Here is a 19,641-nt window from a genome sequence, read left to right on the forward strand (position 1 = left end):
GAACTTTAAAGTAACATGGAACACAGAAGCTCAAAACATGAAAATATTACTAAAAGAGAGAACTTAATAAAAGAAATCCTTATAAAATTCAGCAAGGAATTTGTAATAAACTTGGCTCTTTAATGATTTCTTTTCTTTATGATACAGGTTGACTAATCCCTTTTGATCCATCTAGAGTTTATTTTCAAGAATATCTAATTGCTTTGTAACCTAGGACGAATTACAGAACTTTTTTTTTTTTTTTAAGATTTTGTTTATTTATTCATGAAAGAGAGTGAGCAAGAGCAAGGAGAAAGGGCAGAGGCAGAGGGAGAAGCAGGCTTCTCACCAAGCAGGGAGCCCAACATGGGACTCTACCTCTGGACTCCAGGATCATGACCCATTGAAGGCAGACACTTAAACATCTGAGCCACCCAGGCACCCGAATTACATAACTCTTATTGTAGGAGGGGGCTAGTGTATTTATCTTTTAAGTAAGGTTAAGCAACAAGACTTGTTTGATCTAGAATAGGAAAACTGAACAACTAAACACAAACCCCAGGATAAGTAGGAGGCAGAAGAAGCTCTTACCAAGAAAAGACTCCACACTAGGTACCTCTCCCAGCGATTCCAATAGTTCATTCAGCAAGTCCTGTTTATCAGCTGCAATTGCCTCCTGGTGTTCCAACAGGAGCTTTATAGAGACAGCAATAAACATAGAGACACAAACATAACTAAGTTCTTAAATGCTACCATTTTTACATGTTCCCTTTCCAGTTTTCCAAGATAAGGTTCTTCTAATACTGTTTGGGACTTTTATTTTTATATATTTTTTAAAGTAAGTTTTATGCCCAGTGTGGGGTTTGAAGTCATGACCCTGAGGATCAAGAGTCCCATGCTCTACTGACAGAGCCAGCCAGGTGCCCCTACTGTTGGAATCCTAATTACAAGTTTGACATTTATTGAAATTAGAGACCACAGGGACATACAGTTTTCAATATTACCTTAGCAGTAAGTGCTTACTTTACACGAAGAAATTGGAGCTTTGTGAAAGATGTCCACAAACCCTCTTTCAGCAAGATCTTGTGAGCTATGCCTCAGAGCAGCCTTCTACCACTTAATCCCTGTGCTCTAGTCCACCTTGACTGAAAAGGTCAGAGTTGGAAAGGAAAGGGCTACAACGAGGCAGAAGTCTCTTGACTAATACTGGGGGTAAACTGGAAGTGCATTTCTGTATCTCTTCACAGAGAAATTAAGCAGTAATCAAGCATATGGCTATAAAAAAAATCACCACTAAGCTATTTTAATCTGCCTGGCATTGAAGATCTTTCAAGGGTAGGGATCACAGAAATGCCCATATGGTCCCTTGGCCTGAGACCCGGATGTACCAGGTGTTTCTTCTGCTACGCAATCCCCAAAAGGATCTAAGGTGAGTAAAGAAAGGCATTATGTAAGTAACAAAGGAGATAAAATGACATGGTGGCATCTGGAATGGTAGTATGTATATTTTTGGAGGAAGGTACATTAGTGACAGAACAAAACAAAGGATAAATTTATGTTCTTGTTTTCTGAAGAGACAGGAGAGCTGATTTGGCTGCTGTCTGGGGAGTGAGGATTTGGGCAGCTAGCTTCGACCCTTTATTCTGGTAATTACAGAACATAAACATTTTTTGAAAATGTCTCTTTGAAGAGCTTATTTTGAGGGTCTCCGTGTTCCTTAGGGGACAGGGAGTCACAGGCTGGGTGGGTTGAGCTGAAGCCAAGTTTCTGTGCACATGGGTACACCTCCTTTTTTGAGACAGACCGTAAACAGGATAGTCTTCCTCTGCAATTACAATACTCCCACGTTATACATCTGCTTCCAACCTAACACATGAAGAAAATCCAAGCTGGTCACAAGCTAGATTTCCCAGGAAAGCAGAATCCTCTGTTTTCAATTTTTGTTAACAAAAAGAACAGACTATTTCTCATTAAAGAGTAACAGTCTAAATTAACACAGTAACATTTTTTTTCTCTGCTATCCCTGGGAAAGAATGTATCATTCCAAAAGAGAACTCCCTACCACTTGTTCTTCAGGAAGATACTGCCCTCAACAAATGTGTAGCCAGTGTGTGGACATTTTTTTTTTTTTAATGATTTTATTTATTTGATAGAGAGAGATCACAAGTAGATGGAGAGGCAGGCAGAGAGATAGAGAGATGGAAGCAGGCTCCCTGCTGAGCAGAGAGCCCGATGCGGGACTCGATCCCAGGACCCTGAGATCATGACCTGAGCCGAAGGCAGCGGCTTAACTCACTGAGCCACCCAGGCGCCCCTGTGGACATTTTTTTGAGATGGATAATCTACCATAAAAACAGACAACGGTGGTTGCTCAAATATGAATGAGTCCACTCACTCATTAGAGCAATGTTGCAAATGCTGCATTGCTGGACATGTTCTACAATTTTGAGTGTTTATACATAGAGAAAAGAAGTATAGCCTCTTCATTTGATCAATCCACTCACTCCTTCGGCTGGCCGTTCCGACCAGCCATTGATTAAGGTCACTCAAAATACTCATAGAGAACTTGTTGCAATTGTTAGGGGGGGGTTCCTTGTTCCAACCCTGAAAGAGGAAAATCAAAAGTAGATCTAATCTTTCTTCTAAACCTGTTCAAGCTTTAGTTTGTTGGAAGAACTTGATAACATGGACTGAAATTTTAGCAGCCAATTTTGTCATCTCTTAGTGTATCTGCTTTGATGGGCAGGACAAGACCATTTGGAGGTGTGTTATCTGTTATGCTTTCCTCCTAGTTGTGTGTAATCCAAACTGGGCATACCATTGACCTCTAGTGTGTCTCTTCAGAACCTGGGTTCTTGTAGAGTATAAGCTCTGATTTGGGAGGTCTGGAGTGCTTTTCTAACATGTCCCTAAGACTTCTCTTAGAGGAGCAAGGTGGTAAGCACTTTTCAAAAAGGTTATCTTTTAGGAATCAGGTTTTTCAGGGAATATGTTCCAGTTGGTCTTAACAACCAAAAACCCAAAAAACCAAAGAAACTCTCAACACTTAGCCTCTTTTTTTTTTTTTTTTTTTTTTACTTTAAATGATTAAGGAGCCATCTAAGGCTTTCTTGTGCTGAGCTAAGTGCCCTGACTCCAACAGACGCTTAATATTCCTTTCATGGCTGATGGTGGTGATGTTTGCATGCCCTCTGGATGGAGACATTATGACATACCACAGACTATGAAACTGCCTTTGAGAAATGGGGTTTTCCAGAACAATAGAAATGATTCTTTGCAGGCAGCTAATATTGGGTGGGGTGTCCTCTCTTTCCTAACCTTGAACAGCCTATTCCCCACCCCCCCCTTTATGTCCAACATTAGAAGAGAGAGAATATTCTCATTATCCCAGAATTTTAGGGAAAAGCTGGGAAGATTCTACAAAGGGGAAGAGAAATACTGTGGGGGTTCAGGCAGTGTAGCCCTGGTGGGTAGAGGAAATAGCAGGACCCATCCCTGCTCAGGACTTAAACTTCACATTCACAGGCTGGCTCTGTCAACAGATCATGTAAGAAAAAAGTTGGCTGGTTTGGGAGGAGTTTTATTATGCACTAGTGGGAATAAACGCACCATGTAAAAAGTAAATGTGACTTGTTTGGGGAAAAGGAATCTTATTCATATATAAGTCAGAGAATAAATAATCGAAGGTTTCTTAGGATGCTGAGTATGAGTATTATTAGCATATGCTTACAGAAAGCCCAGAAGAGACTAAGCATTTTCAAGAAAATGGCATCTGAAACGTGCTAAGACCCCACTTACTGAATGTGTGCTGATGATTTCTTCAATTGAAATATAAATGACTGGTTTGCTGACTGTTACCACATCTGTGTATTTATCCATATTAAACTTTTCTTCTGGTTCAGGGACATTACAGGCTTCTTTGAAGTATTTCCTAACAAAGAAAACAAATGCTTAAGATAGAATTCAAATTTTTGAGGTAAATCATGAACACTGAGGAAATCATGAATTATGACTAGTGCTTTATTCTCCATCTCAAACTGTGTGTGTGTGTGTGTGTGTTTGTGTGTGTGTGTGTGTGTTTGTGTTGAGGAGGGGGGCACTTGTTACAGAATCTTCCAGAATGGCTCCTAAGTCTAGAGGCTGAGTCCCTGTTTCCATATGTTGGACCCAGCTTCTTGAGTAGGAATAGCGAGAGCAACACAGCCTCACGTTCTGCTAGTGACTTAATGTAGTCAAATTATGGGCAGGTTATTCAAAAAACGTTATTTTGAAAACAGATCCCCTGAAATTTAAACAAAAATGTCAAGATGGATAGTCTTTGATCTAAGAATCAAATCTTTCTAGAGAAAATAATCTGGAAAGCAATTGATCAAATGTGCTACTTTATTTTTAAAAAGATTTCATTTATTTATTTGAGATAGACTGCAGGCAGGGAGAAGGAGAGGAAGAAGCAGACTCCCCACTGGGCAGGGAGCCTGATGTGGACCTCCAACACAGGACCCTGGGATCATGACTTGAGCGGAAGGCAGATGCTTAACCAACTGAGCCATCCAGGTGTCCAAATGTGCTCATTTAAATGGCATAAGTTCCTGGGCCTAATAACCCTTTAGAGCTTTTATTGCCACAGTGACTGAAATTCAAGTTAAGTCTATACTACTCCTAGTTGATTCAAACAACAGTTGCTGACTGATGGAAAACCTGTTAATGCTAAAAACACCAGTATGTACCATGTCCCATTCCCCCAGTAATCAGATTCTAAAAAGCCTCCTCCTCAGATAAGAGCAAATTTAGAGAGTTCAAGAAAGCCAGGGCCTCTGATCATGGCTTAGGTTCTCTTGTATAGGCAGAGAAGGTATTTCATTCTATAAGGTGGTAAATTTCTTTCCTCCTTCCCTCCCTTCCCTCCCCCCTCCCCTTCCTTTCTCTCTCTCTCCCTTTCTTTTCCTTTTTCTTCCTCCCTCCCTCCCTCCCTTCCTCCCTCTCTCTTTCTTTCTTTCTTCTTTCCTCTTTTCTTTTCTTTAAGAGAGGGAACACAAACAGGGGGAGTGGGAAAGGGAGAAGCAGACTTCCCACCAAGCAGGGAGCCCAATGCGGGGCTCCATCCCAGGATGCTGGGATCATGACCTGAGCTGAATGACTGAGCCACCCAGGTGCCCCTCTTTTTTTGTTGTTGTTTTGTTTGGTTTTGTTTTGTTTTTAAGAAGGAAGAATGCAAGTGGGGAGGTGCAGAAGGAGAAAGAGAGAGAATCTATTTTTTTTAAAAGACTATTTATTTTAGAGAGGGAATGTGTGTGCCTGGGAAGTGGGTGGGGGTACAGAGAGAGAGAATCTCCTTGAGATCGTGACCTGAGCCAAAATCAAGAGTCAGACACTTAACTGAGCCACCCAGGCTCCCCTGCAGTCAATTTTCACATGCCTGTGCATGAAATTATCCTTGGTTTATCTCCTGTGGGTGCCCAAGGCTTATATATCCAAAAGGCCTCTACCTTCCCAGCCCAAGGCTAAAGAGGTTAAATGGCAGGCGGCCACGTTGGCATGGGAGAGGAGCACATTTCCATGTGACAGTTGGTCCTTCTACCCTTTTTTGAGAGTTTGGCTTCCTACACTTGGAATAGGTTGCTGAGGAACACATAGAATAAATACAAGTGTGAGAGGAAAAAATACAAATTTAAGAGGAAGCAGAGGGGGGACTTTGGTTTTGTTTCTTTTTGAAGAAGAGCTGGAACCACAGATGTTTGATAAGAATAATCTGAGAAAAACGGAAGTAAAAGGAAGCTGTAGTAGCAGATAAGGATATGCAAGAAGTAGTACATTTTTCCTCTGTGAGAAGAACTAAAATTAGCAGCTTGAGATACCAAAACTTCCTGTAGTAAGAGGATTTGAAGGGAATTTTCTCACAAGAGGCCACAATTCTAAATAGAAAATAATGATCATGAACTACTGTTGTGAGCAGATAATTTACTCTTCCAGAGAAAAACTGAGGAGTGGGAAATCAATTTTCCAACTGAGCAGTTATAGAGGCTGCATTTATGTCTTATTTCTATGACCAACTGACTGAATGGCAAAAAGAGAAAAAAATGAACGTCAAGTTGAATGTGCTTTCGTGGAGAGCTTGAGGGGGAATGGATCTTCCTGTGGACAGAATGAAACCTGTAGCACACCAGGAAGAATAAAGGTTTCATTCTGTCCACAGGAGAAATCAAATATCTGGGGTTGACTCAGGATAGCAGAGGCCCTGGGGGCAGGGGTGGGATGAGGAGCCCCAGGCAGAAGGGACCCTTCTTTTCCCGCCATGTTAGCAAGAAGAGATGCACACTGTCCCCTGAGGTTCCCAATCCTCATCCCCAACTTCACTTCTGGGTACAGAGCACACAGGACTCTTCCTTATCATCTCACAAGTTACTCTAAAAGTAATGTTTCTTCTCACCTGAACTCTTGATAGGTCTCTGATAAATAATTGTTCATAGAGGAGAGATGCTCGTTCTCTCCTTCAAACAGCTTGTTGGAGGCCGCATGCTGAAGGACTTTGGCCACTGACCCCAAGTTTCTCCTTTGGTCGGGATTGATCTGACCTCCGGCAGTCATGTCGATGATATCAAAGCCATCAGGAGCCACGATAGCTGGGTTCATGTACCGGTAGTACAGGAGGTTCCCCACAATCTGGAGGAATGCAGAGGAAAAGACCATTTTTTTTTTAAAAGATTTTATTTATTTATTTGACAGAGAGAAATCACAAGTAGATGGAGAGGCAGGCAGAGAGAGAGAGAGGGAAGCAGGCTCCCCGCTGAGCAGAGAGCCCGATGCGGGACTTGATCCCAGGACCCTGAGATCATGACCTGAGCCGAAGGCAGCGGCCTAACCCACTGAGCCACCCAGGCGCCCGGAAAAGACCATTTTTAAGAGAAACAACTCAAGGGTTTAAGACTATTAAAAATTGAAGTAAATATTCATTGCTGCTTCCCAAGAAAGATCATTTTCTGATCTGAATCCTAAAAATGAGTTCTGTAAAGGTAGTCAAAACAGTCCCACATTACCAATATAGTTAATCAAAATTATTTTTGGTGAAACCTAGGTTAATTAGAGCACATTGTCCCCAGATGCACTACTATAAAGAAACTCAATAATGTGTGAGAGATCTCTAAAGGAATTTCAGCATCATTAATAACCTTGACAGTCATTCAAAACAGAAGACCTGCAGCTTTTTATAAACAGTCATATGGAGGGGGAAGAAATCTCACAAAATGTTATGCTGGTAATTATTCTTGCTCATGTCCCCAAGAGAAGCTATGGAGAGACGACCCTCGAAAATCTACCTTTAATAGCTCATCTTCTGTGGCATCAGGAAATTTCTCATGGATCGAATTCTTCAGTACTTTCGCTATATACCTCAATCCATAACTACATGCAGAACAGATGACAAAAGAAAAGAATGGGAAAAGGCTAAGTGAGAAAGAAACACAAAACATTTGTTCTCATCAACCAGAGCGGAGCAATTTTCTTAAAAAATTAAACATAAAAAGAGATGGTAACAGAATCACAGGACCTTCGCTGATGATCATCACTGGGCACTGTTTTTAGTGTTACCTCTTTGAAGAACAGTTATGAATTTCCAATGCAAACGCAGGCAAACTTTTAAAATCGTGTTAAAACAACACGAGGGAAACCGCCTATCTCCACTGTGAGGATTTATGTCCCATCGTGTTGCAAGAACTTGCAGGGAAGAAAGTTCAAGTCGTTGCGTGTACAACTTACGGCAGGAGATCAAGGGAAGAAATGATAGAGTTGAGGACTTTGTCGGTGACCCGTCTCAGGTTCTCAATGGATGCCTCCAATTTGTTTTTCACTTCTGGGTATGTTAGAGCTTGTTCAGTGGTCACATCATAAGGCAGCTTGCTGAAAACACAACAGGGGCATTCAATTAACTAAGGGCTTAGGGACAAGCATTTGTGTCCTTGCCAAGCTATTTCTACAATCAAGCTTTGTACAGTGAAGCTGACATCACCCACTGACCTCAGCAATAAAATGTTTGCCAGCTGAGAGGAGGTCCCATGTGTCCAGACAGTCCCTCTGCCACTGGTGGATGAGGGGGACTGCAGGCTCTCTTGGGGTCTCTTGGCAAAATAAGAGGTGACTCAAGTGATATAGACTCATCTAATATTCTCTCTTTTTTGAAGAAGTTTCCCCAACATGGAGCCCAACATGGGGCTTGAACTCAGAGCCCTTAAATCAAGATCTGGGCTTAAGACCTGAGCTGAGATCAAGAGTTGAATGCTGGGGCACCAGGGTGGCTCAGTTGTTAAGCATCTGCCTTCGGCTCAGGTCATGATCCCAGTGTCCTGTCATCAGGTCCCACATTGGGTTCCCTGCTCAGCGGGAAGCCTGCTTCTTCCTCTCCCACTCCCCCTGCTTGGGCTCCCTCTCTCACTGTCTCTCTGTCCAATAAATAAATAAAATCTTAAAAAAAAAAAAAGAGAGTTGGATGCTTAACCCACTGAGCCACCTAGGCCCACCCCCCTTTTTTTAAAAATTTATTTGACAGACAGAGATCACAAGTAGACAGAGAGGCAGGCAGAGAAAGAGGAGGAAGCAGGCCCCCTGAGGAGCAGAGAGCCTGATGCGGGGCTCGATCCCAGAACCCTGGGATCAAGACCTGAGCCCAAGGCAGAGGCTTTAACCCACTGAGCCACCCAGGCGCCCTCACCCTTTTTTTTAATTACAAAAAAGCAGTACGTTCACTACAGAAAAAACTGCATATAAACAATCAAGAATACAATACCTATCCAGAGACAACCAGCTTTCATATCCTGGTGCATAACTTTCTAGGTCCTACACTATACATCTGTATATGTGGGCCTAACACACATGGGTATAATAGAGTTGATACATACATATTTTCCATACAGATCCTACATGAATGTGTATGTATCTATATATCATACACACATATACGTATTTTAATCAAAAATGGTTTACCGTACCCAACTGCAACTGGAAACTATACCACAAACATTTTTTCCATGCCAATAAAAATATTTCTATACCACTATTCCAAACACTTACTAAGTCTACTATGTGTTATACAAACATTTATTTAACAAATTCCTCACAACTAAATATTTTGACTTTCCCCAACTTTTTGCTGTTACAAACAGTGCTGGGAGAACCATCCACATAATTCTCTGTGCGTATCTTAACGATTGCACAAGGCACGCTTTTGCACAAGATAAAAAGCTGAGATTGCTCAGATCTACCAACTACCACCCAGGATAAACCCATCTTACCTGGCTTACTAATGCTTACACAGGGAAATTACTGACTTGGTAATTTTTTTTTTTTTTTAAATCAGGTGAAGAGAAAGTCTGTAATATTTCCAGGTCTAGGTTCAGAAACACACAAAGAATAACCAAAGGGGAGAATTATAGAAGTTGTGAATTTGGGGATCAAATGGTGCTGAAAGTTGAAAATACCGTGTCATTTAGAGATGTGCGAGAGTTCAAGAATGGATATGTTAGAGGGAGGGAACATCTTCAGTTGAAAACTGCCCCTGGACAGCAAATTTTGTTTTTTTTTTTTTTTAAGAGTGCTTAAGAGTATTTATAATAACCATGTAAAAATGATCATAAAACATGACTGAAAACCAACATCTTCCGGGCTCAGGTACCTGGCTTCTCCAGTCTGTGTTTCCAGTTGGTTCACCCAAGCCTTGTACACCTCTACAGGGCTCGTGTTGATGGCCAAGGACTTGTCATCCAGGATCTCTTTCACCACCGGAGCCAGGAGCTGGCGCAACGTGTTCTGTCCCCGGGCACCCCTGTTGAAGCTCACAACCATCTTGATGACCGTGGGGTTCCCAGTCACTATGTCCTGCACCTGATCCACCTTTGATCTGAAAGAAGCCCAGACCAAAACAAATGGGTTGCGTCTGTGGGTAGAGCTTTAAACAGCCTATGTTCTCTCTGGGGGGCAAGGACTTCAGGGGGCTCCACTCCATGAAAATCGAAAGTGACATGGTTTAAAGGCAAGCAATCATTTTTAAGATGTGTGTTCATTATGTGAGGGACTCAAGGATGTGAGAATAAGTGCTCGGCTTTAATTTTGACCCAGAAGGCAGGAAGGGACTGAAAGTGGACAGACAGTAAGAAGAATCGAGGGGGTCATTGTGTCCCATCTAGTTACCAAATTTTAAAAACAATGTTCTTGACTCAACAATCTGACTCCACTTCTTCAAATCGAGCTCAAATGCACCACAGGGAAGCTTCTGGCTACCTCAAGTGGCAGAGAGAGTCCTTCCTGACTGCTGATCGCCAGGTCCTGAGAGCCTCCCTGATTGGCCTCACTTTCACCTCTGTGCAGCCTCTCGCCCTCCCATGTGACCACAGGCTCCCTCTGCGCCCCCTTTCCCCGCAGTGTCTCAGAGTGACGTATTCCAGTCCTCATCTCACCCAGTCATTCCCTTGGTCTCCTTTGCTGGCTCCTCTCCTCACATTTGAACTGTTGGCTCTCACGTCTTTCTACATGATCTACCCTCACACCCCACTCAGGCGTGCAGTCTCAATGACCATCTCCTTGGAACTTGTCCTCTGAGCTCAGTGTCGAATCCACCTCTCCTCCCTGGGAGCTCGTCCTGGATTTCTGACCTTTGGCTGGACATTTCCCCCCTCACATTCTATACCTCTAGCTCATACTCACTGTGTTAAAAACCCAAACTATATTTTTTTCCTTCTGATGCCCCCATTTCTCTGACTTGTGCAGCTTTCATTTATTCTGTCCAAACACAGCAGCAGATCAATCCTCTAAAAAACCCAGTGTGGCTGTGTCAATACTCTGCTTGAAGGCCTTTCAGGCCTTCCAAGGAGGTGAAAAGGGCCTCAACACTTGGGTCTGGACTTAGTGGCTCCCGTACTCTGGACCAACCCATCTTTCTAGTTCCATCTCCTGTTCGTGACTTGTTAAACCTCATTTTGGTCAGAAGGATCCTACAGTCTTTTGCAGACTTTGGCCCATGCTTTCTGTCAACAGTGTGCCTTATTTCACTTTTCCATTTTTTTCTTATAAAATCTGTAGATATTCTTCAAGGATTTGGATCAACTACTTCCTCTCCCTAAAGTCTTTATTGGCTGAGCTAACTGGAACTTTTCTACCTCCCCCCCTTTCTTATATTTTATCTGTTGAGTAGAGTTGACACACATTACATTAGTTTCAGGCATACAGCCTAGTGATTTGACAGGTTTATACATTATTCTGTGTTCCCCACAAGTACAGCTGTGTCTGTCCTGTTACACTGTTACATCGTTATTACAATGTCATTTGTACCTGGAACTTTTCTCTTGATCCCTCTGATCTGTTACACTGTATGTATCATTCATTAGTACTTATTTATTTCAGTGCACACATTTCTATTTCTCATGTATCCTATTTCTGAGGCTGGCTTACAGACACCCTGAGGGCAGAGGTTCCTAGCTAACATGCTTCAGAGGTCCATAGGAACCAGTCTAGCTCAAGTTGTAAGAATCTAGGAAAGCAGTTGAGATCCATCTTGTTGGCTAAGGGCATTTTTCCTGTATTTTTTGGGCCCCTTTAATATAGGTATTTGCACATTTTTAAAAAAAACAATAACTGAATCAGAAAATAAAAAAGCAAAAATCAGTCTAACTTTTACTGTGAGAAGTAAAAGAAAACTTTTTGGCAGAGACTGTTATCCCCATCTGTTTATAGCTTTATTAGTCACAGGATTTTAAATTTTTTCCACTGACTTTCAAAAAAGCTTTTGATTTTCAAGTTGCTGTTTACTTGCAAAATCAAAAGCTAAATTAGCTCTAAAAAGCTATCAAGAAAGCTGTATCAGGAAATACCAATAGTGATGTAGAAATTTCTTAAGCAATCTGATATACTTGAGTATGTATGAGTAACTTATAAGGATAATTTAAACAGTATTTTAGTAAGTCAGAGAGAGCTGCCACAAAAACAATCTATTCATTGATATTTTTACATATATACTTATATACATACTTTATTTCTTCCTCCAGAGCAGTCTTGAAAAGCTTGAGGAGTAGATACTCTTCTCGCTGATTGGAAGCATAATTGTATAGTGTGAAAATAACAGTGTCCATAAATTTAGTTGACTTATTTTGTGGCATCTGGAAAATCAGCTTGGCCAGGTATGAAGGATTGGTCTAAAAGAAAAGAGGGAAGAAGGACAAAGCCCCCCCACCCAAAACTATATGTTAATATATTATTAAACCAGCGAGGAGTAACCTATCCCCTTTAATATATAGAAAGCATACAGTGGAGTATCTGACACATAATAAAACTTTAAAAGGGGTCAGCTAATATTAATACTAGAGGAAGTTATAAAGTTACAATAGGATTTAAGTATATGCTCTATATTTATGATATATAATTATATTATGTTCATTATATACTGTTAACCATTTCAAGCTACATATTACTATTTATTGTAGAGACACAGAAGAGAGAGGGGTTGGCCAAGAGAATCCAGTATCTGAAGAGACTGGCAATAATGATCCAAGAGCCCAGCTACATAGATTATTCTAGAAAGACTGATGAGTAGACAGAAGGAAGTACATCCCATATTCTGAGACTAGACAGAGAAAAGAAAAGGATACGTTCACATGTGGAGACAGTGGGATGCTAGGAGGTTTTACAAGGAGAGAGAAGGTAGGAGTGAAGGGGGGACGCTGAAGGGAGGGGTGAGGTCAAGACAGCTGATGGATGAAATGGTAGAAGAAAGCGACAGAAAAAAAAAGACGCTGCAAAACCCAAGAATTAAAAAAAATATAAAATAAATATAACAAATAAAAATAAAAATAAAATAAATATTTAAAAAAGTGCAGTCCTGAGGGTTTTTCTGAGATTGGCATTCTGAGATACACCAGCAACCTTCATATAATATGGGTTTTCTCCAGTAGCTACCCCAACCAGATGAGGTTAAAGGAGGACAACCACCATATAGGATGTAGAGGAAAATATTTACATAGAGAAATTAAATAACCCTATTCTTCATCTTCCTTCTGATGAGAAAAGAAAATTTTCCATACATGGAAACTAGTGTTCATTTAATACACCCAAGCAGTTTGGCTGTAAAGTTTTGAAGGAAAACCTGAATTCTAGTTTAACTCACCATTTCCGTTTACTTTCAAGCTCATCATGATTGAAACTTTGTGAAGCCCTAGCTAAGGACAACCCTTTTTCTGCAGTTACGCAGTGATTCTTTTTCCACACTGAACCATATGGGATGAGGAGAAAGGAAACCCACACTAAAGCTAAAAAGCCTACTGCTCATGCCTCCCAGATGAACTGAACACTTTTCCATGGAGGCTGAGACTTAAGAGGTGAACACCAAGCAAAGCCTATAGCAGCTGACCTGTGCTTGGCTCTAACTTCTTGCCAAGGCATCCATTGAAAGGCCAAGGGAATCCAGACCATTTGCTTTCTGCAGTTTCCTCAATGAGCTCGGGCTAATGTCTCTGAGAAAAGGTAAAGAAAACTACATGATTTCAAGAGACACTTCACTCGGACTTGGTGCCACTGGAATGGTGGAGCTCTGGGACTGGCAGTTTGGGGTTGTTGGGGGAATAAAATGGTGGTGTTATTCTCAACATGTTCCTGCGCTTTTTACCCTTTCCATTCATGGGTCTCCACATGTAGAAAAAGGTAAAAAATACAAGTCTTAGGCTAATGACCACAGTTTCCCTCTCCTTATGACACAAATTCTATCAAAATCTAACACTAGAAACTAAATCCTAAAGAAGCCCTCATTTATTTGGGAGGTTCACGGATGTCAAAAAGAATAAATGGGGCGCCTGGGAGGCTCAGTGGGTTAAAGCCTCTGCCTTCGGCTCAGGACATGATCCCAGGTCCTGGGATAGAGCCCCACATCGGGCTCTCTGCTCAGCGGGGAGCCTTCTTCCCCCTCTCTCTGCCTGCCTCTGCCTACTTGTGATCTCAGTCTGTCAAATAAATAAAAAAAATCTTAAAAACAAAACACAAAAAACAAGAAGAAAAAATGCCCAAGATTAAATTTTCAACTGGTAGATGACTGCTATTCTAGTTGAGGTAGACAAAACCCCTTCCCTACCCAGTGGGAGCCCCCTTTCTTTCTGGGAAGTTTGCTGGGGTTAGTTAAGCAATGGATTCTACAAACAATGCTGTTTTTACAATGTCCTTCTATGCTGCCACATCGTGGCCAACTGTGGCACTACACCTGCTTGCCACTCTACCTCCAGACAGAGCCTTCTCATGTATACTAAAATTACCCCAAAGATACAGATGTAGTGAAAAGAAGGGCCACCTGTACCCCAATGTTTATAGCAGCAATGGCCACGGTCGCCAAACTGTGGAAAGAACCAAGATGCCCTTCAATGGACGAATGGATAAGGAAGATGTGGTCCATATACACTATGGAGTATTATGCCTCCATCAGAAAGGATGAATACCCAACTTTTGTAGCAACATGGACGGGACTGGAAGAGATTATGCTGAATGAAATAAGTCAAGCAGAGAGAGTCAATTATCATATGGTTTCACTTATTTGTGGAGCATAACAAGTAGCATGGAGGACATGGGGAGTTAGGAGAAGGGAGCTGGGGGAAATTGGAAGGGAGGTGAACCATGAGAGACTATGGACTCTAAAAAACAATCTGAGGGGTTTGAATTGGCGGGTGGGTGGGAGGTTGGGGTATCAGGTGGTGGGTATTATAGAGGGCATGGATTGCATGGAGCACTGGGTGTGGTGAAAAAATAATACTGTTATGCCGAAAATAAATAAAAAATAAATTTAAAAAAATTAACGTAACTTCTCTCATGGGATGAGCCACACTTCATTCATGCTTTGGGTCATATGTTCTATGTATACCTAATGTCACTGTGGTCCCCAAGGAAAGATTCAGGGACTTCAGGCCTTGAGGGAGTCACCACCAAGAACAGCAGCCTCCCCATACAAAGGGACACCTGACTCAAGGAAGAACTGCTGACTTACCTTTTGGGGGAAAGTTTTCCTGCCAAAGGGAAGGCTTTGTTTATCACTAACACTTGCTTACTCACTTTCCTTTGGGACTGAGTGGATGTGCTGGTAGAGCAGATAAGATGAATCAGTGATTAACCAAAACAGTAACTGGTCTACCACAGTCCAACCATAAGCAGTTCAACTTAACTAGTTCTCACCTGCACCCTGGAAGTAGTGGAAAATGACTGTTCATTGACATCATAGTGATGCCATGAAAATAAGTAAATAAAAAGGATGCCCTATTGCCCTAATCCAAACTCTGGCTCATTTCTCAGGAAAAAAAAAAAAAAAGATGCAAAGATCTGTTTGGCACATATTTTAATTTTGTCATGGCCAACAGCATCTGCATATCTTATCCTGTCTCTGCAGATAATGGTAATATAACATAGTCTCAGAATCAGGGGCTCCAAAGTCAAACTGCCTGGGTTCCAATACCCTTGCTTTACCATTTACTTGGTGCATCTCAGTTTTCTCATCTGTAGTATGGGCATAAGAATAATTACAGTTTTCTGAGGGTGGTAGGAAGAATGCAAAGAGATGATGTGTGTGAAGCACCCAGAACAGCACTGGGTATTTAGTACTTAGCACTGGGTACATGCTCAAACATGTCAATGACTACAACTTTACATTGGGAAAAGATCCATTATAAACCACCGCCAAGGAATATAGTCTTAATCCAAAGCTTTTAGTGAAAGCAACTATTCTTACCTGTAAAAGATAAAACAGCTGCTGGTAGGTTTCTAGTGTTTTTCTCCTCTCTTTACTCAAACTTTTAATTCCCTGGTTGTCAGTGTTATTCAGTATTTGCATTTCTCCACCTTTTTTCTTATTCAGCTTCGTTCTGTGTGAAATTACATCCTGGAAAGGAATTTATGAAATGATTACTTTTTATTTTGCTGTTTTTTTTTTTTTTTTTTAAATCTCTGCCCTTCACACACACCTTGAAACACGTATGCTGGAAAGATTAATTTTCCACATTTCCCTTAGGAAGAAACAAAGAACAGAGAATGTTAAAGGAAACTCAGCTTGCAGGTGAATTTAGTTTTTGTAATATTTGTTCTCCAAAGCTGTACTTAGCTGTTCTTACGATGTAATGTAGGCACCAATACATTTCAATAGGGAAAGCATTGTCTTTTCAACAGATGATTCTGGGATAACTGGAAATCCACATTTACAAGAAAGAAGTCAGACCCCTACCTCACACCATAAAGAAAAATTAACTCAAAAGAGATCAAAGAACTAAATGTAGGAGCTAAAACTATTAAATTTTTGAAAGAAAACCTAGGCATATATCTTTGTCCCTTTCGATTAGGCAATGGGTTCTTATAGATGACACCAAATGTACTAGTGACAAAAGAAAAAATAAACTGGACTTCATAAAAAGTAAAACTGTTGTGCTTCAAAGGACATTACTAATCAAATAAAAAGACAACCCACAGAAGGGGAGAAAACATTTGCAAATTATACATCAAATGAGGGATATAAAGAACTCTTGCATCTCAAAAATAAAGGTAGCCCAATCACATATGGCAAAAGATTTGAGTAGACATTTTCCCAATTCATACCTTGCTGATGGGAATGTAAAATGGTATGCCCACTTAGAAAACATTTTGGTAGTTCTTCAAAAGTTAAAGATGGACTTACTATATGACCTAGAAATTCCCCTCTTAGGTATATATCCAAGAGAACAGAGGACCTATGTCCGCACAAAAATGTGTACGTGAATGTTCACAGAATTATTCATAATACCCCAAAAGAGGAAACAACTCCTATGTTCATTAACAGATGAATGAATAGATAAAATGTGGTATATCCATACAATGGAATGTTATTTGTCAACAAAGAGGAATGAAGTACTGACTCAGGCTAAAACATGGGCGAACCTCAAAAACACTACTAGGGTGCCTGGGTTGCTCAGTGGGTTAAGCCTCTGCCTTCAGCTCAGATTATGATCTCAGGGTCCAAGGATCAAGTCCCACGTCTGAGTCCATAGTCTCTTATGGTTTCTGGGTTTGAAGCGGCAGGGGGTGGGAGGTTGGGGTACCAGGTGGTGGGTATTATAGAGGGCACGGATTGCATGGAGCACTGGGTGTGGTGAAAAAATAATGAATACTGTTATGCCGAAAATAAATAAAAAATAAATTAAAAAAATAAAAAAGTCCCATGTCCGGCTCTCTGCTCGGCAGGGATCCTGCTTCCTCCTCTCTCTCTCTCTCTCTCTATCTGGCTGCCTCTCTGCCTACTTGTGATCTCTGTCAAATAAATAAGTAAAATCTTTTAAAAACAAAAACAAACAAACAAAAAAACACTTTATTAAGAGAAAGAAGCCAGTCACAACAGACCACATACTGTGTGATTCCATTCATATGAAATATCCACAATAGGCAAATCTGTTCGGCCAGGAAGTAGATTAATAGTTTCTCTGCTGTAGGGGAGACTAGGTAGTAACTGTTAATGGGTATAGGTCTTATTTTTTTGAAGTGAAATGTTATTCACATGATAAACTCACCAGCTAATTTAAAAACATTTTCTCTCAGGTTTCTTTTTAGGGAGAATGTTCTAGGCCTATGGACGTTATGGTTTCACTATTTTGTGAATATACTAAGAACCACTAAAGTATATACTTTGAAAGAATGAATTAGATCTTCTCAAAAAATATACAAATATGCAATGCAGCAATTAGAGATAGAAGTGAAAAGAATCCCCTAAATATTTAACAAAGTTAATTAAAAAATTTTTAAAAAAAGAATTTACTTATTTATTTGATAGAGAGAAAGAGAGCACAAGCAGGGGGAGTAACAGGCAGAGGGAGAGGTAGGCTGTCCACTGAGCAGGGAGCCCGATGCGGGACTTGATCCCAGGATGACCCGAGCTGAAGGCAGACGCTTAACTGACTGAGTCACCAGGTGCCCAACAAAGTTTATTTTATCAGTCATGCTCCTTTAACCATTTACAACAGAATCTTTGAAAAGGTGTGGCTGCAAACCTTATTACAAGGTCATTTCAGGCTACTGTGTTCCCTTCAAGTGCATAAAGGACGGTGAACAAGAGCAGGACTCCTAGGTAAGGGTCTACCAAATATTTTTACAGGGTCCCACAGTACAATATACATCTTACATCTTTTGCTGGTAAACACACATGCACACACACACTCAATATGAAATACTTATCCATACTACTGGGATACACTCTGATATCCTCAATTTGCTTTTACTCTATTCAACTTCTAAAGATTCCTGATGTGACTCATATAATTGCTTTCATGACCCCCTACTGGCACATGACTCAAATGAACGCCAGTGCTCTAGAATGAGTATCTCCTCTGCTATGTAATGCTGGGTCACTGTCCCACAGAGTAGGTGGCAATAAGGCTGTTTTTCCTAAATCTTCTGTCCGCTTCCTGAGCTCTTAAGCCAGCTTCCACTTGAAGAGTCCATCTGCAGCCAGCATCAGGATGTTCAACCACAGTTCCTGAGGCGGGGCACTCTGGGGATTTCAGACAATACAATGCTTTACTGTGCCTGCATCCCTGGATCACTGGTCCTCTAGCATCCCTGACCCCTGTCTGTCAGATCCCCAAAGGGACCCTTAGTCATTCTGACAACCATATAAGTGCCTGCCACCACTTCCAATTGTCCTTGGGGATGAGAACTACTGTCAGCTTTTGAGTAAAGTTCTAAATCTGCTTGCGTCCTAGCACCCTATTCTCCCATAGTGTGGATGAGTCCATGGATCAAAAAAAACCTCTTTGGAGTTCTGCTGTAAGATGGTTCCATGTGGTCATACTCATTGTCCTGTGGGTCTATGATTTTACTCTTGTCCATTCTCAGCTTAGAGGGGGCCACCTGAACTTCATCCCTTACTTCTGTCGTCCTCATTGCTAGTATGCAGAAAGAGGGGGATTTGATTTGTATCTCCATGAACTTTTAAAAAAGGCAATATTTTCACCTTTACTTCCTAAGCACAGGAAAAATTTCAGGAGGAAGAAAGGAAGTGTACCTAAGCATCCGTTAAGGGGAAGTCGGAGTGGGCAGCTATCTGACGTCTTATTGATAAGAAGTCCTAAAACATCACTAGATTAAGTCTGCTTTACAGCATATAGCCCAGCTTTCTTCTCTTCAAGTCACTGGCGAGGCACCGGGCATTCAAGTCTCTCAAATACATGGAGTAAATAGATTCTCTTCGTTTTAAATATGCGGCAGACAAAAAAAAAATCTTGCTATTTAACTCCCCCTCCCGTTATTTTCAATGCAGGTGGCTCTGGAAACTGAAGACTTTTCATTTGTTTTGTTCAGCTGTATGTTATGGTTTGTGACATATCAAGGAGAGAAGAGAGAAGAGGGGGCAGGAGTGGCAAGCAAGCTCGGGGGCAAAACTAAATTTCTCTCCATTAGAAGAGAGAGACATTTGGTGAGGCCAGGACATGGAGAATAATCCAGGATGGGAGCTGAGCAGCAGATGCTGAGCCCTGGAGGGGAGAGGGTGGGGGAGCTAACAGCTGGACAGATGGAACACAGTGGTGCGGGTCATGGCAGGAAGCCCATCTTCCTTCTTCCCTGAAATCATGTCTTGCTTAAGACTGCTCTTGTGTCAACAGAAGTTTTCTTTGCAAAGCTTAAAGAAGGAGCTAAAGGCCA

The 19,641-nt window shown here is 41.3% G+C and overlaps 1 protein-coding gene across 2 annotated transcripts in view; it reads right to left on the reverse strand.

The window, feature by feature from the left end:
* IQGAP2 (IQ motif containing GTPase activating protein 2) overlaps positions 1–19,641 on the reverse strand; it is a 287,508-nt gene that overhangs the window by 24,774 nt on the left and 243,093 nt on the right. For both annotated transcript variants that reach the window (XM_044266779.1, XM_044266786.1), the window contains 8 exons: positions 15,713–15,862; positions 11,989–12,152; positions 9,641–9,865; positions 7,732–7,872; positions 7,293–7,377; positions 6,407–6,639; positions 3,778–3,910; positions 571–673 (listed from right to left, as the gene is read on the reverse strand). In XM_044266779.1, the coding sequence (XP_044122714.1) occupies positions 571–673; positions 3,778–3,910; positions 6,407–6,639; positions 7,293–7,377; positions 7,732–7,872; positions 9,641–9,865; positions 11,989–12,152; positions 15,713–15,862 (1,234 nt within the window). The remainder of the gene's footprint in view (positions 1–570; positions 674–3,777; positions 3,911–6,406; positions 6,640–7,292; positions 7,378–7,731; positions 7,873–9,640; positions 9,866–11,988; positions 12,153–15,712; positions 15,863–19,641) is intronic.

The sequence above is a fragment of the Neovison vison genome, chromosome 1 (genome assembly GCF_020171115.1).
Source record: "Neovison vison isolate M4711 chromosome 1, ASM_NN_V1, whole genome shotgun sequence".
NCBI lineage: Eukaryota > Metazoa > Chordata > Mammalia > Carnivora > Mustelidae > Neogale > Neogale vison.